The sequence below is a fragment of the Stegostoma tigrinum genome, chromosome 4, assembly GCF_030684315.1.
Source record: "Stegostoma tigrinum isolate sSteTig4 chromosome 4, sSteTig4.hap1, whole genome shotgun sequence".
Classification (NCBI taxonomy): Eukaryota; Metazoa; Chordata; class Chondrichthyes; order Orectolobiformes; family Stegostomatidae; genus Stegostoma; species Stegostoma tigrinum.
In genome coordinates, this window is record NC_081357.1 from 7,393,423 (window position 1) to 7,417,094 (window position 23,672).

General features: G+C 48.1%; 1 protein-coding gene across 4 annotated transcripts in view; it reads right to left on the bottom strand.

Annotated features, from left to right (window-relative positions):
- LOC125452562 (serum response factor-like) overlaps nucleotides 1–23,672 on the bottom strand; it is a 116,639-nt gene that overhangs the window by 10,298 nt on the left and 82,669 nt on the right. For 2 of the 4 annotated variants that reach the window (XM_048531140.2, XM_048531137.2), the window contains 5 exons: nucleotides 16,126–16,366; nucleotides 11,652–11,819; nucleotides 5,696–5,842; nucleotides 4,361–4,558; nucleotides 365–441 (listed from right to left, as the gene is read on the bottom strand). In XM_048531140.2, the coding sequence (XP_048387097.1) occupies nucleotides 365–441; nucleotides 4,361–4,558; nucleotides 5,696–5,842; nucleotides 11,652–11,819; nucleotides 16,126–16,366 (831 nt within the window). The remainder of the gene's footprint in view (nucleotides 1–364; nucleotides 442–4,360; nucleotides 4,559–5,695; nucleotides 5,843–11,651; nucleotides 11,820–16,125; nucleotides 16,367–23,672) is intronic. The other 2 variants (XM_048531138.2, XM_048531139.2) reach the window with 2 other exon arrangements.

The following is a 23,672-nucleotide window of genomic DNA, read 5'->3' on the forward strand; positions in this document are numbered from 1 at the left end:
GAATGGTGGGAGTTGGACAGAGAGACAAGTAAAAAGTGAGGAGAGATGGGAGAGGAAGGAAAGAAAGGAAGGGAGATAGGAGGGGGAGGGAGGGAGGGAGGGAGAGAGAGAGAGAGAGAGAGAGAGAGAGAGAGAGAGAGAGAGAGAGAGAGAGAGAGAGAGAGAGAGAGAGAGGCGGGAATTGGCAAAGGTGAGGGAGACATGGAGCAGGAGACAGAGAAAGTGGGAGAGCGGGTCACAAAGAGATGGAGTACAGACAGCGGTGGGGGAGAGCAACAGAAAGAGAGCGAGGGCGAGAGAGCGATCACCCAGGATGCATGAAAAGTGAATCTCATTCAGGTTTTCATTAATGTTGCCACCATACCTGGTGTAGCTGGACGGCTGACAATGGGATTTGAACTGTTCCTGTGGGAGCAGTGAGCACAACCTGAGGGACACCACCTGCAAAAGACCACAAGTAACTCCATGTAAACTCCAAGGCCAGGCTTAAATCTTCAATCACATTCTTTACCAGCCTTCACTCCCAAATGCTTCGTCTCCCTCACATTGGCTTTGTCATCATGTTCCTCAGAAATGTTTGATCTTATTCAATCTCAGCTCCAAAGTTTTACTCCTGCTTTGCAACATTCCACACAGACCCCCCCTCCCCCCACCGTGATTACACATTTCCAGCATTTATTACCCATCCCTAACTGCCCACAAGGCAGTTCAGAGTCATTGCTGTTCGTTTGGAGTCACGTGTAGGCCAGACCAGTTTCCTTCCCTAAAGGACATTAGTGAACCAGGTGGGTTTTTCCAACAATCGATAATGTATTCATGGTCAGCAGTAGATTCTTAATTCCAGATATTTCAACGAATTCAAATTCCACCATCTGTAATGGCAGGATTCGAACCCGAGTCCCCAGAATGTTATCTGGGTCGCTGGATTAACGGTCCAGCAACAATACCACTAGGCCATTGCCTCCCCAGTGCAGCCATACATTCGATAGGTGGACCCGAATGATACCCGACCAGAGCAAGAAATCCACCATTTCAACTCCACATGTGGAGGTTTCAGCAAAGGGAGGGGAAGGGTAGAGAAAAGAGATCAGGACTGGAGTTGTGGGGGCAAAGATATAGGAACAGAGGATAGTGGTACTGGGTATGGGGGAGATGGACATCGAACTGGGGTATTTGATTCGACTGGGGATGGGGGGAGGTTTGGAGATCTGAGATGGGGGAAGGGAAGATATTGGGACAGGCTGGGGGCGGGAAGAATAGCAATCAGAATGAGGGGTGAAGGGGGGTGGGGGGGGCGCGGGGGAGTTCAGAACTGGTCTCCTGGCTCCTGACCCCTCTGTTGTGTCAGTCCCTGCTGGGTGCTGGGATCTCACTGTCAATCCCTGCACCAGCTTCTAAGTTCCCTTCCTTCTCACTTCATGTATTCCCCTGCCTGTGTGCAGCATCCCTTAGCCCACTGAACTCCAGTTCAAAATCTCTTCCACTGTGGCCCCAACCCTTCACTATGGACTTGACCTTTCATGTGGGCTATCATTTCCAAAAGCTTTCCTACCACGGACATTAAACTAATTTGCCTGGAGATGGGTTAATCCCCCTTTTGATAAAAGAACATTTACTATTCTACAGTGTTCTGGCACCACTTGACTTCCAGAGGTTTGTGACCAGACCCCCGTACAATGCTCATTCCCCTTAGGTGCCTCTAATCTGTTCCTGATGATGTATCTACTTTAGGTTAAGTCAGCTGTCCACTTTGTCAAATGTTAGTCTTTCAGTGCCTAAACACTCTTCTCTTTCTCTATGTCACGGCATTACCTTCTTAGTAAAGACAAGTGCAAGTACTCATTTCATACTTTAGCCATACTCTCTGTCTCTATGTGGAAGTCTCCATTGCGGCCCTCTCTCCATAAAAAAACTTTAAAAAGATTCCCTTTTGTTTTACACGGGTTTCCTATATCTGTCCATACTCTGTTTGCTTCTGTTTTCCCTTTTGCATTACATTTTTGAACTTTCTAAATCCAGCCTGACAATGCATTGCAGGATTGATGTGACATGTATCGCAGTGCCCCTTTTCTAACTCACCCTACTCTTCCTCGGTCACCATTCAGGGGCCAATGCTTTATTCACTCTACTTTTCGATACGTGGATATGTAGCTCCACCGTATCCCAAGTCGTTCCTCTTTAACAGCAGCCTTTGTTCAATTACAGCTTTTCACACCAATTTTGGATTACACGTTCCCTGGGTCAGATGTTTACATTCTATTATACATAGTCATAGACTCAAACAGTGCAGAAAAGACCCTTCAGGCCAGCAAGTCCATACTGACATAACTACCACTAAAAGGTGCACTAATCCCAGGTTTGTGCACTTGCCCCATATGTTATGATGTTTGAAGTGCTCATCCCAAATATCTTTTAAAGATTGTAAGGTTTCTGGCCTCCACTACGTTCCTTGGCAGCACATTCCAGACTTCCACCATCTGCTGAGTGGACAAAGTATTTTTTTAACATCCCTTCTGAATCTCCTGCCTCTTACCCAAAAACTATGCTTCCTTGTGATTGATCCCTCAACTATGGGGTATTGCTGTTCTCCATACCCCTCATAATCTTTTACACCTCAATAATATCCACCCTTAGTCTCCCTTGCCCTAAAGAAAACAACTCAAGCCAATCAGTCTCTCCTTACAGCTTAATTTCTCCACCCCAGGCACCATGCTGGTGAACCTCCTCTGGAACCCCTCTGGTACTATCAGATCCTTCCTGTAATGGGGTAACCAGAACTGCACACAGTACTCCAGTTGTGGCCTGACCAATGCTCTATACAATTCCAACATTACCCCCTTGCTCTTATACTCTGTGTCATGACTGATGAAAGCAACTGTCCCATATCCATTCTTAACAATCCTATTCACATTGTCATTCTGCTGACTTCAGGGATCTATGAATAATTACCCCAAGATCCCTCTGTTCCTTTCAGCAACTCAATGTCCTGCTATTCATTAAATACTCCCCCATCTTATTTCTTCTTTGAATGAATTAATGGACGAATATTGAATATTCAACGAGCCCTTACTCAAGTCCTTTTTTTTAAACTCTTTCTTGCTCCCCGTTTTATTTCACAGCCTGGGATTTGTTCAGCTAAAACTCCTCCAGCAGAAACAGGTCCCAGCTTTCCCACCAGTAGATTCAAACAGGTCAATGCTCCAAAGTCCTCCCTCTGGTACCATCTCTCTAGTCAGGCATTCAGCTGCCCAATTTTGCTGTTTCTGATCTAACCAGGGATAATCCAGAGATTACTAACACTGGGGTCCTGTTTACTAGTATTTAATGTAGATTTTAAAAATCTGCCTTTAGGATCTCACACCACCTTCTCTCAATGCTGTGGGTACAAACGGGACCATGACTACCGGCTGTTCACAGCCCATCACTCAGGATGTTCTACACCCCCTCAGTTACACCTTCCCCATGGCACCTATGGTGGATAAACAAACACTTACAAGCTCCCTGAACTGTAAAATCCACAATTCCAATCCCTTTGCCAGCCTTCCTCCTGTACGGCTGAGCCAGCAGCGCGGTGAACTGGGGTCTGGCTGCTTACTTCAATGGACACATCGCTCTCCTCAGTATTTACACTGACATACAAGTTGAAGAGCAAGACGCACACCAGGAACTCCTGCACTGTTCTACCTGATCCTCCTTCACTGCCTGGTGGCCAACCATTCCTTCTTACTTGTTGGCATAGCCTGATGCTGCAGACTGAGCTCTTTAAAAAAAGGGTTTCCAAAAAGACTTGAAGCAGCACAGCTCTGTTGCACTGGCTGGTAAACTATAGAGCTCCGGTAGCAACCGGCAGCATGCACCGTTCCACGATATAAACAGCACATTTTATGAAATGCCCTGACACAGTTCTTTACTTTAGATTGACAGAGGAAAAACAAACTCGGATAAAAATTATATGGCAAACATTCGCTGGAATCCTGAGAAGGATAGGGGAGTGAGACTAATTAGATATAATAGCTTCAAAGAGCAAATGCAACAAATATCCTCCTTTGTGCTAAAAGATCCTGTGGTTTTCAGCCTAATGTCTGAGGCAGTTTCTGCATTGCACATTGGGAACTACAAATATTCAAACTCAAGTCAACAAGGGAACTTCAAAACTTGAAAAAGGAGTAAGCTTTAGACAGTCAATTTAAATTCACTCTTCATGATGAAAAGGAATGGGTACAAACACGATCCTTGACCAGTCCAGACATGCTTCATGTCTCTAAGGATGGGACTGGATAGTCCTGCCAAACCCTGCTTGTTACTGCATGAAGAATTGCCTTTCGAAGGAGACCCTGTTAATGATCAGTCATGACCTTACCCTGCTCTTGCATCTGGCCGTGAGACACCTGCATACCCGAAGAAGGCTGAGAAAAGGCGTTGAGAACTGTGAGTCCGCCATCAGACAGGCCGGGACTGGAGGTCGTGTACATGACCGTACCATGTGGGCTGGGGTACATCACGTGACTGGCCATCGAGGTGGGTACAGACGACGTGACGATTGTTGCTGGCAGTGTCACTGACAAACCAAGAGGAAAGGGTTTGAACGTTTAGAAACTGTGCAGTCACTTTGATCACATGGTTCGACGTGCAAGACTATCATTCCCAAGGGAGACACCTCACAGAGAGGGTAAACGCAGTTCTCTCGGGATACAGCTTTCTACATGGAAGGTATGGCAATCAGACAAAAAAAGGGGTAATCAGGAGACTTTACCCAGACTAGGCTCATATTTCATTTGAATTTAAAGATTATGGGTGAGCTCTCATGTTTAAGATAATTAAAAGAATTCAGAGAGTAAAGAAAGAGAGATGGAAATTATTTCCTTTTCTTTGAAAGTCCAGATCAAAGAGCATAATCTAAAAATCTTTGACAGCCAGACCATTAATGTGTCTGTCAGGAATCACACTCAGAGTCCAGCAGTCTCTTGTTAAAAATCTGTTTTGTACGGATTTAGTAAGTGTTAAAGGTTTAACTCAACACTTCAAAACAAAGATTGTTAAACTTTTGTTGGGCAAAGAGCAAAGATTAGAGATCCAAGACGGAGCTACAGTTAATGTACAGATCACCCATGACCAGGCTGAAAGGAGAGACCAACTACTGTCTCACTACCTGATGCAGACAGAGAAGCACATTCCCCACATACTAGTCTGAAGGACAGTATCTGTAAAGGACAAAAATAATTCCTCTGCCTTACAATTACACTTCAGCAGATTGTAGGGATGTTTCACCAACATCTCTCCATGATTTCACCAAATTCCCAGGAACACAGTCTACATGGGAAGACAAGATGACAGGCTATCCTTGTCTGGGTGAACTATTACTAACAGCTGAGATTTTTGTAGCCTAAACTTCCTTCCATTGTTCAGGGCTGGGCAGACCGAGAGAGACGGGAACTAAGGGCGAGGAGTGGAGTAAATACTGACGCACTGCCAGACACCACCTGTGAACATGGAGTGGGACCGGAGTGGGATTGAACGAGGACTGGGAACGAGGTTGCATAGAGATTTGGGAGTGGTGAGGGACAGGGACTGGGAGTGGTTGGGTTGAACAGAGACAGGGAGTGGGGAAGGTAGGCACTGGGAGCGATTTTGGATAAGCACTGGGAAAAGGCCTGAAAAGCTCTCTATGTGATCTAGGTAGGCGGGCAGCGCTTACTTGCTCCGCTGGTTGAGGCCTGAGAAATCTCGGAGCTGCTGTCGCTGGTAGCTGGCGTGTGTTGCGTAGACTGGTGCACGCTCACCTGCCCCGAGGCTTGGTGTAACTGAATCGTCTGTACTGGAACCTGTTGGGCCATTGCACCACCTGGTCAGAGAAAGAGAATCAAGAGGGAAATAAAGACAAGATCTGATCTCATGCACTGATGTCACATTCTGCTCTTCTCTACATCAACGTCAGGGACAAACAATTAATATTCCAGACAATCTCTGTGTCTGCGTCAGGGCGCACGGGCCCCGACCCCTCCCCCGGGACCGCGTCAGTGTGCACGGGCCCCGTCCCCTCCCCCACGAGTGTGTCAGTACGTACAGGCCCCGTCCCCTCCCCCAGGAGTGTGTCATAATGTACAGGGATCCCACCCCCCACCCCGGAATTTGTCAGTATTTACAGGGTCCCTCATCCCTGAGGAGTATGTCAGGATTTGCAGAGGGTCCCCCCAGGAGTTTATCAGAATTTATCAGATGGTCCAGGTGTATCAGTATTTACAGGGAGCCTTGGAAGATTGTATCAGTGTTTACAGGGCGATTCTAGAATGGGTTACTATTTCCAATGCCATCATGTCCATAAGGCATGAAGAAAGACCATATATACTTTAAAAGCTGTACTTTATCGCTCAAACATTAAATGGAATCTTTTTAGAATATGATTGTAGCCAATCGCATGATGTAAATTGCCTACAGAAGTTAGTAAGACAGAACTCTCAGATCCTGTTCTTGGACTGTCACATAAAGGTTCACTGTGTGGACTAGTAGATGAGATGTTACCCTGCCCAGTTCTAAATAAGGGATAGTTATTGAAACTCATCATGCCTGAAATGATGCTCACACCTCATCACTGATCTCGTACAAATGAATGCTGGAATAAAACAAAAAGTGCTGTAAAAACTCAGCAAGTCTGGCAGCACCTATGGTGAGAGAAACACAATTAAGGTTTCAAACATTCTGAAGAATTGTGATGCACTAGAAAAGATAATCTGTTTTTCTCTCTCCACAATGCTGACAGACGTGCTGATTTTATCCAGCAATTTTTGCTTTTATTTCAGATTTCCAATATTTGGTTTCTCGTCAAATGAACAATAGTCTTGGGTCAGACAGACAGAAACCAATTATTACTTACAAAGTACTCGGTTAAGTTCAAACTAGCACATCCAGAAATCTATTGCATAACCAGGATTCCTGGTCATTGAAAAAAGGCAGAACCGTATATCTACTGGCCCTTGGCTTGAGTGTGACAAGCATGTGAATAGGACATAATTAGTGGATGCCAGGAAGTGGTCAGTAATTGCACGGGGGGTCTCGGGAAGAGCGTCAGTCTCGGGAAGAGCGTCAGTAATTGCATGGGGGTCTCGGGAAGAGCATCAGTAATTGCAGGGGGGTCTCGGGAAGAGCGTCAGTCTCGGGAAGAGCGTCAGTAATTGCAGGGGGGTCTCGGGAAGAGCATCAGTAATTGCAGGGGGGTCTCGGGAAGAGCGTCAGTAATTGCAGGGGGGTCTCGGGAAGAGCATCAGTAATTGCAGGGGGGTCTCGGGAAGAGCATCAGTAATTGCAGGGGGGTCTCGGGAAGAGCGTCAGTAATTGCAGGGGGGTCTCGGGAAGAGCATCAGTAATTGCAGGGGGGTCTCGGGAAGAGCATCAGTAATTGCAGGGGGGTCTCGGGAAGAGCGTCAGTAATTGCAGGGGGGTCTCGGGAAGAGCATCAGTAATTGCAGGGGGGTCTCGGGAAGAGCGTCACTAATTGCAGGGGGGTCTCGGGAAGAGCATCAGTAATTGCAGGGGGGTCTCGGGAAGAGCGTCAGTAATTGCAGGGGGGTCTCGGGAAGAGCATCAGTAATTGCAGGGGGGTCTCGGGAAGAGTGTCAGTCTCGGGAAGAGCGTCAGTAATTGCAGGGGGGTCTCAGGAAGAGTGTCAGTAATTGCAAGGAGTCTCGGGAAGAGCGTCAGTAATTGCAGGGGGGTCTCGGGAAGAGCGTCAGTAATTGCAGGGGGGTCTCGGGAAGAGCATCAGTAATTGCAGGGGGGTCTCGGGAAGAGCATCAGTAATTGCAGGGGGGTTTCGGGAAGGGCGTCAGTAATTGCAGGGAGTCTCGGGAAGAGCGTCAGTAATTGCAGGGGGGTCTTGGGAAGAGCGTCAGTAATTGCCGGGGGGTCTCGGGAAGAGCGTCACTAATTGCAGGGGAGTCTCGGGAACAGCGTCAGTAATTCCAGGGGAGTCTCGGGAAGAGCGTCAGTAATTGCAGGGGAGTCTCGGGAAGAGTGTCAGTAATTGCAAGGAGTCTCGGGAAGAGCGTCAGTAATTCCAGAGGAGTCTCGGGAAGAGCGTCAGTAATTCCAGAGGAGTCTCGGGAAGAGCGTCAGAAATTGCAGGGGAGTCTCGGGAAGAGTGTCAGTAATTGCAAGGAGTCTCGGGAAGAGCGTCAGTAATTCCAGGGGGGTCTTGGGAAGAGCGTCAGTAATTGCAGGAGGGTCTCGGGAAGAGCGTCAGTAATGGCAGGCGAGTCTCGGGAAGAGTGTCAGTAATTCCAGGGGAGTCTCGGGCAGTGTCAGATGGTCCAGGGGAGTCTCAGTCAGAGTCTCAGTAATTCCCGGGGAGTCTCGGGAAGAGTGTCAGTAATTCCAGGGGGGTCTCAGGAAGAGTGTCAGTAATTGCAAGGAGTCTCGGGAAGAGCGTCAGTAATTCCAGGGGTGTCTCGGGAAGAGCGTCAGTAATTGCAGGGGAGTCTCGGGAAGAGTGCCAGATGGTCCAGCCCTGTCAATCCTGCAAAGTCCTCCTTCCTAACCTCTGGGACTAGTGGGAAAGCTGTCTCATAGATTTTTCAAGCAACAGCTGAACATTCTCAGCAATGTACAATTCTGTAGTATGACTGTGTCCCAGAAACCACCATCACCATCACCATCCTAGGATAAGTCCTGTCCCACTGACAGCACAGGCCCAACAGAGGAGGCAGCACAATGGTACTCAGAGGGGAGTTGAAGGGTCATGGCATCAAGTGAAACATGGGTAAGAAAACCTCCTTTTGGTTGCCACATAGCGCCTTCTCTCGGCTGATGAATCAGTACTCCTCCAAGTTGAACAACACCTTGGAGGAAGCACTGATGGTGGAACGGGCACAGAACGTACTCTGGGTGGGAGGCTTCAATGTTCATCACCGAGAAGTGGCTCAGCAGCAGTACGTCTAATTGAGCCAGCTGGGTCCTAAAGGACATAATTGCCAGACTGGGTCAGAAGCAAATAGTGAGGGAACCAACAAGACGGGAAAAACAGACTCCAAACTCATCCTTATCAGCCCCTGTCCATGACAGTATTAAGAAGAGTAACCACGTCACAGTCCTGAAAATCAGCCTGGCAAAGCCACCAAACAGGATTACTTGCACGCCAAACAGTATAAGCAGCCAGCGACACACAGAGCCAAGCGATTCCACACCCAACAGATCAGGTCTAAGATCTGCAGTCTTCCCACATCCAGTTGTGAATGGTGGTGGACAATTAAACAACTCACTGGAGGAGGGTCCTCAAATATACCCATCCTCAATGATGGAAAAGCCCAGCACATCAGTGCAGAAGATAGGCTGAAGCTTTCACAGCAATCTTCAGACAGAAATGCCAAGAGGATGGCCCAACTCAGTCACCTCTAAAAGTACCCAGCAGCACATAAACCAGACTCTAGCCAATTTGATTCACTCCACATGATAGCCAAGAAATGGTTGGAGGCCCTAACAACATTCCAACAATGGCACCAAAGACTTGTGCTCCAGAACTTGCTGCTGTCCTAGTGAAACTCTTCCAGTCCAGTTACAACACTGGCATCTAACCAACAATGTGGAAAATTTCCCAGATATATCCTGCGCACAAGAACACAGCTAAGTACTCCATCAGACTAGTCTAGATCATCTGTAAAATGATGTAAACTGTCATTAACAGCACTATCAAGCAGCATCTGCTCAGTGACGCCCAGTTTGGGTTCCATCAGGGCCACTCAGCTCCTGATCTCATTACAGCCTTGGTTCAAACACAGACAAGAGCTGAATTCCAGAGGTGAGGCGAGAGAGACACACCCTGACATCAAAATTGTATTTGATTGAGTGTGGCATTAAGGAGCTCTTGCAAAAGTGGAGTCGATGGGAATTGGGGTTTGGTGGGTAAAACTCTCCATTGGTTGGAGTCATACCTGACACACAGCTCCAGTACATCTCTATAGGAGTTTCTCAGGGCAAGTGTCCTAGGCCCAACTATCTTCAGCTGCTCCATGAATGCTCTTCCCTCCATCATAAGGTCAGAAGTGGGGATGTTCGCCAATGATTGCAAAATGTTAAAGAACTATTCAGCACTTCTCAACTACTGAATGCAACAAGACCTGAACAAGATTCAGGTTTGGGCTGAAAAGTGACAAATAACATTCATGCCACACAAGTGCCAGTCAATGACCTTCACAACAAGAGACAATCTAACTGTCACCATCACCGAATCCCCCACCATCCACATCCTGACGGTTACTCTTGACCAAAAATAAAATCTATTCCTGACTTTCTTTAATGGAGAGACTTGATCATTGCCTACTCTATCTTAACAAACGGATATTCAGAATTCAGAGAGATGTCAAGGCACTGTGACTTGGTCTATCTTGCAGCTGCAGCCTAGAAGACACAATCTTTGTTTACTTGTTACACGCCTGACCTCACACTGTCTGGCACCTCTCCCTGTCCTCATGCTTCATGGCTTGCCAAGCAGCGAGGATGGCCAGAACACCCAATCTCATCAGTCCAGGGATCATCAGGAGGAGCACAAGCCTCTTCACTACATCAAGGTTCACTTTCTAACAGTCCTTATTCTCCCATGCACATCTCAGCCCAGCCCTGCCTTTCTGTACATGTCACCTCTCCCAGCCCTACAACACTTCACGATGTTTGTGTCCATCTCAGTCTGGCTCCAAGAATATCTCCAAATGGAACCATTTCTGTTCCATCACTGTGGTCTTGGTCTCTGCTGTCTCAGTCCAAAAAAAATGCCAGAAATCCCTCCCTCACTCTGCTGTAGGATCTCGCTCCTCACTCAAAATTCTGCTTGACTCAATTTGAAGCTTGTTGGTGTCCAATTTCCTTTTGACAATCATTTCTGTGGAATACCTTGTGATGTTAAAGGTGGCATACTTAGCAAATTTCTGTCAGTAGAAGAAATTAACTCCCTGGCTGCAAATTCTGGGTCTTGTGCAGTGGATCCATTGCTGAATTGGTTATGACAGATGGATGATTCAGTGGGCTCCTACAATCTCACTGGGAAATCTGGTTCAGCTCCTATATGGGAATTTCTACGTGAAAATGTTTGTGACACACACATTTCGCTCAGTGATAGTATCACAACTCCCTTTCTGCTGGTTAGCCTCTCCAAAGCTGCCTGAACATCTCCTGGAGTCCACAAATCTGTGATCTCTGCAGGAATTCCCAGATATTTCAGAAAGACATCTGCAAACATTACTGGGAAGTTTTCTACGATTCACAAACAGAACATCCACAGAGGTCCTCCCAACCACACTCGCTCACCCTCCCAACCCATACACTCCCCCACCTAAACCTACACTCTCTCTCACTCACTCACTTCCAGCCCACCCAATTTCTTCCTCTCTTGGGTGGCTCTGCCAAACTGCCCTCACTTCCCCCCTCCCCTCCACACTTTCTCCCAATCTGCCCTCTATCCCACCCATAGGCTTTCACCTACATCACCCCATCCCATACATCCCACGCCCTGCCATCACTGAGTGCTCCCAGCCTCATAGTGAAGTGATGTCTCTCCCTTTCCAAGCTCTAACTGCCTCGTCTCCCTGGGCACTGTTTACGTTCTGAGCATCAGAATCAGCAGCAGAACAGACCAATCACTTGCACTAAGCTGAGAGAAGCACACTCGCCTGCAATGGAGACTATCTGTCCGCCTGCAGATGCTGGGAAACGAAAGATGGTCTGCTGTCCTTGCTGTGACTGACTGGTCACCACCTGACCCTGCTGACCCTGGATGGCCAGGGAATGTTGCTGGAGCTGACCAATCGGGATAGTTGGTGTGCCTTGCAGTGCTGTACCTGTCAGATGGAAAATATACAAACTGTGTGAGTGACTGGAACCACACTCACTCGGGGGGGGAGGGGGACGGCACGGGGGAGGGTGGGGAGAGATGGGCAAAGACAGAAATGTGGAAACAGGGGTAGGAACAGCTTCATGGAGCTGTGCCAAGCAAGCTAAAACTGTATTCCGGATGCGGTTTAATGTGGTGTAATGGGACCAACAGGTGGTTCATTCAGAAAAACTACATCAGGGTACAGTGAAATATTGGGGAAACACTGGGCAAGGGGGGAACGCTGGGTAACTGGGGAGCAGTGCTGGGTAACTGGGGGGGAGGTGATGGGCAAGGGAGGGGGAGTACTGGGTATTGGGGGGGAAGTGCTGAATAATTGGGGAGTTGGGTAGTGGGAGCAAAGCTGAATAACGGGGGAAGCATGCACAGTGGGAGCAGCACTGAGTAATGGGGGGAAGTGTGAGTAATGGGGGGAGGGCTGGATAATGGGGGCAATGCTGGATAATAAGCCGAACGGCTGAGATTGCAGTAATGTAGATCAGTAAATCCTGGTAACTTCCTAAGCCTCATGGGCAACTGTGTGGGAAGGGGTATTTGGTCTCACAGGGAGGTAGAGGGTGGGAATTAGGGAGGGAATGTGTGGGTTGACAGTGGGGACTGCAGTGAGCTAAGGGAGGGCAGTCGGTATCAGTGTGGAAGTGTGTGGGCAAAGTGAGGGAGTCAGAGGTGTATGGGTAGGTCTGGGTCAAGGAAACGGCAGTGAATAGTCTGTCAGGTGATGGGTGCGGGTGTGTGAGTGCGCTGAGACGGCAGTTCAGAGATGTATGGTTGGGCCTGGGGAAAGGGGAGGAGCGGTGAGTGGTCTGTCGAGAGTTGGGGTATGTGAGTGGGCCAAGGGGGTTGAAGGAAGTGTAGATGGCACACCAACCATGATTTATTGGGACAGCAGTATGACCATGGGTCTAAACTGGTAAGGTTATTTTACACGGTCTAGCTTCATATTCTCCTGAATAAAGAATCTGTAGTTAGGAGCAGGTTTTGGCCATTTGGCTGATTGAGCCTACTGTCCCATTTGATCTGATCATGACTGATCTCATTCTAGCCTTAACACTACTTTCCTGCCTCTGTCCTCCTCAACACCATCACTCCCTCAAGAACACCTAGATCCCTCTGTACCTCACTTCTGCAATCCCTCTTCATTCAAAACATATACTGCTTTTCAATTTTTTTTGTGAGAGGACAAGTAAATTTCACATTATAATCCATCCTCCACATTTTTGCCCACCCATTTAACCTGCCTAAAACCCCTTACTGAGTCTTTACATCATCATCACAACTTGCTTCCCCTCCCATCTTGATATCGTTAGGATATTTGACTGTAATAATTATCACCCCCGGTCAGAGTCATTAAGACAGTTAATGCACATAACGCTACAACAAGCTAAGAATCTCAAACCCCTTCACCTGGGCTGTATTCAAAGCTGCTGAAGATCACAGAGCAGGATAAAATCCCAGCACTGAGCTGACGACTGTATGACAGGCCAAGAACAAATACCATGTTGAGACAGTCCTTGGTTAGTTGGCCTGGACATGGAGCCAGGAATAAAGCCAATCTTTTCTGAGTAGCTCATGTCTGGGAAGGGCTCGCATGGTGGTAAAAGGAAGTACTGCACGGTTCACGCTGCAGGCTTCACTTCAGAGTTTGGATAATCAGTTGCCGAGGATCTCAAAGCCTAACCAGCCAAGTTAAAAAAAAATCTGTGGCCTCTTTAACAAACAACCACAGTACAGAAGCAGCATTGAAATTAGAATCACAGGACATCCTGAGCCACCACCTCATTCAAAACCCAATTGCCTCCAGATATCCAGTGCTGTTTGCTGCAGAATCTTACAGGTACAGATCAGTGTTAGTAACAACCGATGTACCATCAGAACAAACACAGCAGATAGCCCAGTTCATCCCCTCCCCCCACTGCACCACACAACCAGCCCAGCTCTTCCCCCCCCACCCACTGCATCCCAAAACCAGTCCAACCTGTCTCTGCCTCCCTAACCGGTTCTTCCCCTCACCCATCCCTTCCTCCCACCCCAAGCCGCACCCCCAGCTACCTACTAACCTCATCCCACCTCCTTGACCTGTCCGTCTTCCCTGGACTGACCTATCCCCTCCCTACCTCCCCACCTACACTCTCTCCACCTATCTTCTTTACTCTCCATCTTCGGTCCGCCTCCCCCTCTCTCCCTATTTATTCCAGTTCCCTCCCCCCATCCCCCTCTCTGATGAAGGGTCTAGGCCCGAAACGTCAGCTTTTGTGCTCCTGAGATGCTGCTTGGCCTGCTGTGTTCATCCAGCCTCACATTTTATTATCTTGGCATCTCCAGCATCTGCAGTTCCCATTATCTCAGATAGCAAATCTACTTGCTCAGCTAAAGGATCAAAAAGTGATTGGGTCAGAAGTAGTTCAGGCTACAGCATTGAACATGAATCACTCCATGAAATAATAACCTAATATGACTCAGTTCTCCTAACTCACTGATACACATTAATTATCCAATCCTCAATCCATCCTAATAGACAATCCTCAAAACCAGGAGTTCTTATCTTGTGTATTAACCTTGTAAAATCCAAATGCACTGTGTGTAGTTGTACTCTTTTATTGAACCTGCTTGTTACATCTTCAAAGAACTCTAACACATCTGTCAAATTGAACTGTCTTTCAAGAAGTTTGTTATAAAATTTGATATACTTAATTTTGTAAACAGCTTGCTGCTACATCCTTAATAATGAATATGAGCATTTCCTAATAACAGATATTGCACTAACTTGTCTGTAGTTTCTACTTTCTATCTCCTTTTTTCTTGAATAGTGATATTGTATTCACAGTTGTTCAGCTTGCTAGGATCTGGGGAATTTTCAGATTTGTACCAAAGCATCCACTATCTCTAATTACCTCCTTCAAAATCCTGGGATGCAGACCATCAGATCCAGGGAACTTGTCAGGTTTTAGTCCCATTAGCTTATTCAAAACTTTTCTCTCCAGTGTTCATGATTGCTTTACATTCCTCCCTTTTACCTGTTAGACTCTCTGAACGGCAATAACACAGAGGCCCCCTGAGGGACAATCTTTTCACACACTAGGTGGTGAATGTATTGAACAAGCTGCCAGAGGAAGTGGTAGAGGCTGGTACAATTACAGCATTTAAAAACATTTGGACAGGTGCATGGAGAGGAAAGGTTTAGAAGTATATGGGCCAAATTCAGGCAAATAGGATTAGTTTAGTTTGGAAACCTGGTCAGCATGGGCGAGTTGGACCAAAGGGGTTTTTCCGTGCTGTATAACTATGTGATGTTTCCACCAACTCTCCGAAGGAGTTAGTTACCAGTACCACTCTGTAATCCTGCACATTCTTTCTTTTCAGATAATTATCTGATTTCTCAGACAGCTGTGATTGAACCTGCCCTCACCACATTCTCATAGAGGTCAGTTCAGATCGTAACCAGATCTTTCACTCCCATGTCACCATTTCATCTTTTGCCAATTACCTGTAAACCACGTCAAATGATTTTTGATTCCTCCACCAGTAGGGACAGTTTCTCCGAAATGCTATATCCAGATCCTTCAAAATCTTGAACACCTGTCAGGTTTCCCTTCTATTCTCCAAGGAAAATAGTTATGGCTTCAGTTCTGGAGACAGTCTGGAGAAGTTCCACCCCATGAAGCTGTTCTTGAGAACCCTTCCTACGTTCTCTCCACCTTTGCATCTCTATCGAATTATCAGTGGTTGTGTCTGTCTATTCTAGTGTCAGTGCGCCTATAAAACACACCCCATCACTGACTTCTTTCCATTGTTGCTTCTTTGCTCCAACCAAGCTGGTTCTATATCTTGATCTTCTGGACCAATATCATTTCTCACTGCATACTGATACCATCCTTTACTAAAAATGCAATGCCACCTTCCTCCTCTTGTTATCCTGTAATTTTGAAATGTAAAATATCTTTGAATCTTCAGGCTGTTTGCCCCATGTGTCTGTAACGGTGATCCCATCATTTATTTCTATTTGTGCCATCAACTCAATCCGGCCTGTTGCAAGTGTTGCAAAGAATCTGAAAAGCAGCTGTTAATTCTCTCTATCTGACGCTTCTCCTCCCTCTCAAGCCTGCTCCACCTTCCCCTCTCTTTCAGTCTCTCTCCTCTCCATCTCTCCCTCCACCCCCTGACTCTTGTCCCCCTTCCTCTCTGACCCTCAGTTTTCCCATTCCCGCCCTTCACCTGAATCTCGCTCCCTCTCACACACATACGCACACACACACCTGACATGAGAGTGAATCCACTCGGGAGCTGCACCATGCTGCCGGAAGTGCCTGTACCGGTTGATTTGAAGACGGTGCCGTTGCTATTGGCGATGGCGGTGACAGGAGCAAGGTAGTTGGTGATGGGAAAGTTGTGACCTGTGCTGACCTGGAGATTAGTTGACGTGTTTGAAACTGATTGATTGACGCCTGTAGATCCCGGAACGTTGGCCACTGTGAATGTTGTCGGTTTCAAGTTGTCCTGAGGATGGGATTATCCAAGAATTAAACATAACAGAAGCCAGCTTTGAAATTACGATACAAATTGCAACATACCCTCACAGTGAATTGTGCCTGAATATTGACAACAGTCTCCAGAAGATTCCAGACCCAATACCCAGGCCTTGACTAATTACCAGCTAGAGTCGGGTCTCAGTTCCAGACCATCAGAGGCCCTGAGACCTCCTCCTATCCACAGACCTACGTGTCACCATGCCGTGTAGAACAGGAGGGGTAGGACACCCTTCGCATCCCAAACCCTCAGAATCACAGTATAGAAGGAAGCCATTCTGATGTCTGTGCTGGCTCTTCTTAGAATCAATTTACCCAGTGCCAATTAGCACAGCCCTCCATGTCCTTCCTTCTTAATTAATAGCCCGATTCACTTGAATGGCTCGAGTGAAACAGTTGGCATCACAGTTACACATTAAGAACAGCAACACAGAGGAAGGTGGAGTTTTAATGGTTCATTCTACAACTGAGGTGTCTGTCACACAGCTACAATACTGACAGTCTGATCTCACACTGCTCTCAGTTACTTCACAGCTGGCTGACTATTACTCACACAAAAATCTACAACCTCCTTGTTAAATGATGACTAGTGGGGAAAGACTGACATTTATCGTCCAGGAGCATTGCAACAGGAGAACATTGAAACAATTAAACCTCATTTGTCATTCCACTGTCTGCCAACTCAACAAGCTGTGTGCCAGTCAATCTCCAACTATCTTCAAAGGTCCTATAACCCTGAAATACATTTGCTTAATCTAAACATACTAATATTTAACCCCAAAATAGATTAATCTCAGCTCTGAAATGTTAAATCAACTCCCAGTTTCAGGAAAGACAGTTTGAATTTCAAAGAGGCTGAATCACAATAACAACCCAAGCTCCAATTTTAAAGTTACGGCCCTTGATCCCCTTGGATTCATTCTAATTCCTCGCTCCTAATTGTTCTAAAACTGATTCGGTTTCCCTTGCTCAACCTTCAACCCAACAACTACGGGTTTGAAAACGGAATGGCACAGACAACAGCAAGGAGATAAACCACCACTTGTCCACCACCTCAGCTCATTTACAGTCCAGTGAGGAAAGAGATAAATTCATTTAAACTTTTGATCTTATTTTTCCAAATTGTGAGAATTATGTTGACTCTAGTATTGAGGGTCACTGGACCCAAAACGTTAACTCTTGTTTTTTTTTCTTCACAGCTGCTGCCAGACTTGCTGGGCTTTTCCAGCAACTTCTGTTTTGTTTCTGATTTACAGCATCCACAGGTCTTTTGGTTTTTATCGGGCTATATGATGCTGATCTGAGAATTTAACTCTGAATTCCTACTGATTGACTCTCGTCCCTGATGAAAAGTTGGAGTAAAATATCTCTCAAAGAGAGGCAACTGACTGAACGAGAACTTAATTTATTATGTTCAACAAAGAAAAGCTACACATCCACCAGCTCACGAGCAAGTTCTGCCCAGAGAATATACCGAGCACTCCTTGTCCTGGAGCCCAATATCCTGCACTCTCCCAAGTCCCAGTCCCAAGATCCCACTGTCATGCCCCAGGCTCTCTATGATCCTAGTCCCTGCTTTTTTTTTTACGGGGGGGGGGAGGAGATTAGACAGGGCCGGCAGATACTGCAGTTTTGGGGGGATGGTGGGGGACGGGGACAGCAGATACTGCAGTATGGAGGTCAGACAAGGACAGGAGACACTGCAATGGGGAACAAGAAACACTAGTGAGCCAGGACTGTGAGGTTTCAGCGTGTTCACACCCTCAGCCAAAGTAGAGGCAACAATTTTAAGAGTCCACATAAAAGTACACTCCAATCAATGTGTTTATTTAACGTTTGCAGGCATGGATATGACAACTGCCTCTTGTTCCTCCAGGATTAAATCCATCTCCTGGTTGTAGTTTACTTGGAATCCCCCTGTTCTGAGCTTGAAATACTGTTCCAGCTGCACTTCATGGCTGTTTAAACAGCTGAAAAATTGCAAATAAAGATCTTTTAAAACAGTTGGAAAAGGAAATATTTAGAACAATGCGTGACAAATTGTAACACATCCACCCCCCCACCCAACTCCAGCCTGGTGTTGGGATCATCACCCACTCTATTCCAAAGCTGAGCCTCCAGGCCCTCATTAACTCTTGGAGGACTCCGTCCTCATCACTGTCTCATTGCCAGTCAGCTCCTCAATAAACTCTGAGTCATCGCTGATATTGGAATACCCTAGGGCATCCCAGGACAGAGTGACAGAATTACTCCTTCACTCTGTGAAAACTTTATCTAACACCTATCCCCTCCTGTCTCCCCAAATCTCTACACACCGTTTCTATCCAAAAATGCCGAAGTTCTCCTGAATGCCTCAATCAAACCTGCCTCCACCATATTTCCAACCACTCACTGTGTGAACAAGATTTTTCTCGCATCACCCTGACTTTGTTTGCATTTCTCTTTAAATTATGCTCTTGCTCTGGCTTCTCTGACAAGTGCCATTTTCTTCAATCCAGTTCATGTCTGAAGTTTCTCAAACCTGGAATCATTCCAGCAAATCACTTCTGCATTCTCATTCACATTTTTCCTTTAATGCAGCACCCACACCAATACACAACACTCCAGCCTAGCTCTGGGTCATAGCCGAGACCAGCTGCAGAATGGCGGTCAGGATTTGTCACAGCCCAGGACAATACCAAGTCACCCCACTGGAGGGAGCACTGTATCAATGCTCAGTCATGCCATCCTATGGTAGAAATAGGTACATCTTCATCGTCGTCACCACACCCACAGGAGGCCAGTGTTGGATTTCTACATGAATTTCGACATAAACCAACACAATTTTCGATAAAACATCTAATGAAAAGACTTACAGGTTCTCTATGCTCAAATGGATTTCTACTCCTTTAGGGAAACTGGGACAGTTGCACTGCACACTCATAATCGGGGCGACCCAACCAAAAGCTAAGGGCCAGCGAGGTGAGGCTAGTTGACCAGCCGCCTGAAAGGGGCAGGGAAGGGTAGGGTGGTGCAAAGGAGGGTGAAAAAACTTGGGGGAGTGGTGGAAGGGACGGGGCCCGACAGAGATAATGGGAGGAGAAAGGCAGGAAGCAAAGAAGTCAGAATAAGCGAGTGGAAGGCGTGGAAAGAGCACGGTTCGCAGGCATTTCAGGGGAGGGAAGAGAAGGGTTTGAAGGGGGAAGAGCAGAGATTTAGGGAGAGGTAAGAGCGAGGTTTGGGGGGGATACAGTGAGTTTCAGGGGGACAGCGGGCTTCAGGGGTGGAGCGCGGGCTTTAGGGGTGGAGCGCGGGCTTTAGGGGCAGAACATGGTGCTGGGGGGGGGTGACAGCAGGGTTTTGGGGGAGAGTAGATGGGGTCTGGGGAGGGAGGGTGAGGTATGCAGGACGAACAGGTTTTTTGGAGGGAAATGCAGGCTTTGGGAGAGTGGGAAGTGCGGGGTTCCAGGTGGTGGGTTTGGGAGGAATAACAGGCTTTTTGGGGACAAGCGCAGTGTTTTGTGGTTGAGCGGGGACAGCGGGGTTTGGGGGATAACAGCAAGGCTCAGGGGAGGGAAAAGTAGAGATTCGAGGCAGCAGCAGGATTTGGGGGGAGAGAAGAGCAAGATTTATGGGGGGGGGGAACAGCAGGATTTATGGGGGAAGAACAATGGGAGAAGTGGGGGAATGGGTTCAAAGGCGGTGAATAGGAGGTAAGGGGGCATTGAGAATAAGCAGGGAAATAGGGAAAGACGACGAAGGGGGCAGCAGAGGACAAAGGAGAGGGCAAGGGAAGGTGATAAAGGTCTAATAGAGAGTACAGTGAGAGGAGAGAGGGAGGGAAACGGGGACGGCGGTGGTGGTGGTGGGGGGTGGAATGGTGCGAGCAGGGAGAGGCAGTGCCTGAGCTTGACGATTTAACCGCATTGATCTTGCTTGAATGCCATCACCTCTGCAGAGAACACAAACACGTTTAGTCTCTCACACTTCATTTTCTCGTTTTTCTGTTTCCTACTTCAAGGATGTTGGTGTCAGAGTATTTGTTGTCCATCTTTAATTGCCAAAGTTTCAGAGGGCAGTTCAGAACCAACCACATCACCGTGGATCTGGAGTCAGATAAAGGTGACAGCAAGTAAAGAAGTGAGGGTTCCTGCCCCAGAGATAGTAGGAACTGCAGATGCTGGAGAATCTGAGAGAACAAGGTGTGGAGCTGGATAAACACAGCAAGATGGCCAAGCAGCATCAGAGGAGCAGGAAAGCTGACGTTTCAGGCCTAGACCCTTTATCAGAAATGGGGGAGGAGAAGGAGGTTCTGAAATAAATAGGGATAGAGGGGAAGGCAGATACAAGATGGATAGAGGAGAAGATAGGTGGAGAAGGGTCAGACAGGTCAAAGAGGCGGGGATGGAACCAGTAAAGGTGAGTGTACGTGGGGAGTTAGGGAGAGGATAGGTTGGTCCAGGGAGGACAGACAGGTCAAGGGGGCAGGATGAGGCTATATTAGCAGAATATGAGGTGCGGCTATCCGCTGTACACGGTGTGGCCTCCTCTACGTCAGGGAAACCAAGCGGAGGCTTGGGGACCACTTTGTAGAACACCTACTCTTGGTTCACACTAAATAACTCCACCTCCCAGTTGCGAACCATTTGAACTCCCCCTCCCATTCCTCAGACGATATGTCCATCATGGGCCTCCTGCAGTGCCACAATGATGCCACCCGAAGGTTGCAGGAACAGCAGCTCATATTCTGCTTGGGAACCCTGCAGCCCAATGGTATCAATGTGGACTTCACAAGCTTCAAAATCTCCCCTTCCCCCACTGCATCCCAAAACCAGCCCAGTTCGTCCCCTCCCCCCACTGCACCACACAACCAGCCCAGCTCTTCCCCTCCACCCACTGCATCCCAAAACCAGCCCAGCTCGTCTCCGCCTTCCTAACCTGTCCTTCCTCCCACCTATCCCCTCCTCCCACCTCAAGCCCCACCCCCATCTTCGACCTACTAGCTCCATCCTGCCTCCTTGACCTGTCCGTCCTCCCTGGACTGACCTATCTCCTCCCTACCTCCCCACCTACACTCACCTCTACTGGCTCCATCCCTGCCTCTTTGACTTGTCTGTCTCCTCTCCACCTATCTTCTCCTCTATCAATCTTCTATCCACCTCCCCCTCTGTCCCTATTTATTTCAGAAACCCCTTCCCCTCCCCCATTTCTGAAGAAGGGTCTATGCCCAAAACGTCAGCCTTCCTGCCCCGATGGACATTGTTCAACCAGACCGCTTTCTACACAATGGGATTCGAATTATTGCCTCTACCGCATGAGGTCGAGTCTCTAGATGTCGTGACATTGCCACGACATCATTGCATGAATATCTGAATTTTATTACAATGTAAGGAATAAGGAATTCACAGCTGAATCACTGCACACTCCAATGAGAAAGGGCCATTTCTTGGGCAGAGCCAGTTAATTGACCAGTGCACCATACTGTGACAAAGGTGGACTGGGCTAGCCAATACTACCACCCAATCAGATGAAGATAAGCTACATTAAGGTCCCATCATCTCCCAGTAGCTCGCACAGCCACCCCTCCTCTCTCTGTGACTGTGTGGAGGTTGCTCATTCTCGCCGTGTCTGTGTGGGTTTCCTCCCTCTTCCGCACCTACACAGGCTCCAAACCCCACCTCTTCCTCCGGTACATTGATGACTGTATCGGCGCCGCCTATTGCTCCCCAGAGGAGCTCGAACAGTTCATCCACTTCACCAACACCTTCCACCCCAACCTTCAGTTCACCTGGGCCATCTCCAGCACATCCCTCACCTTCCTGGACCTCTCAGTCTCCATCTCAGGCAACCAGCTGGAAACTGATGTCCATTTCAAGCCCACTGACTCCCACAGCTACCTACAATACACCTCCTCCCACCCACCCTCCTGCAAAAATTCCATCCCCTATTCCCAATTCCTCCGCCTCCGCCGCATCTGCTCCCACGATGAGGCATTCCACTCCCGCACATCTCAGATGTCCACGTTCTTCAAGGACCGCAACTTCCCCCCCCCCCCCCCCGCAGTGGTCGAGAACGCCCTCGACCGTGTCTCCCGCATTTCCCGCAACACATCCTTCACACCCCGCCCCCGCCACAACCGCCCCCAGAGGATCCCCCTCGTTCTCACATACCACCCCACAAACTTCCGGATACAACGCATCATCCTCCGACACTTCTGTCATCTACAATCTGACCCCACTACCCAAGCCATTTTTCCATCCCCACCCTCGTCTGCCTTCCAGAGAGACCACTCCCTCCATGACTCCCTTGTCCGCTCCACACTCCCCTCCAACCCCACCACACCCAGCACCTTCCCCTGCAACGGCAGGAAGTGCTACACTTGCCCCCACACCTCCTCCCTCACCCCCATCCCAGGCCCCAAGATGACCTTCCATATTAAGCAGATGTTCACCTGCACATCTGCCAATGTGGTATACTGTATCCATTGTACACGGTGTGGCTTCCTCTACATTGGGGAAACCAAGCGGAGGCTTGGGGACCGCTTTGCAGAACACCTCCGCTCGGTTCGCAATAAACAACTGCACCTCCCACTCGCGAACCATTTTAACTCCCCTTCCCATTCCTCAGACGACATGTCCATCATGGGCCTCCTGCAGTGCCACAATGATGCCACCCGAAGGTTGCAGGAACAGCAACTCATATTCCGCCTGGGAACCCTGCAGCCCAATGGTAACAATGTGGACTTCACAAGCTTCAAAATCTCCCCTTCCCCCACTGCATTCCAAAACCAGCCCAGTTCTTCCCCTCCCCCCAGTGCATCCCAAAACCAGCCCAGCCTATCTCCGCTTCCCTAACCTGTTCTTCCTCTCACCCATCCCTTCCTCCCACCCCAAGCCGCACTTCCATTTCCTACCTACTAATCTCATCCCACCTCCTTGACCTTGTCTGTCTTCCCTGGACTGACCTATTCCCTCCCCACCTCTACTCTCCTCTCCACCTTCGATCTGCCTCCCCCTCTCTCCCTAATTATTCCAGAGCCCTCTCCCCATCCCCCTCTCTGATGACGGGTCTAGGCCCGAAACGTCAGCTTTTGTGTTCCTGAGATGCTGCTTGGCCTGCTGTGTTCATCCAGCTCCACACTTTGTTATCTTGGGTTTACTCCAGGTGCTCAGTTTCCTCCCACAATGCAAAGAGGTGCAGGTTAGGTTGACTGGCCATGCTAAATGTGGGGTTACAGGGATAGGACAGGGAGCTTGGTCTAGGTGGGATGCTCTTTGGACAATCAGTGCAGATTGGGA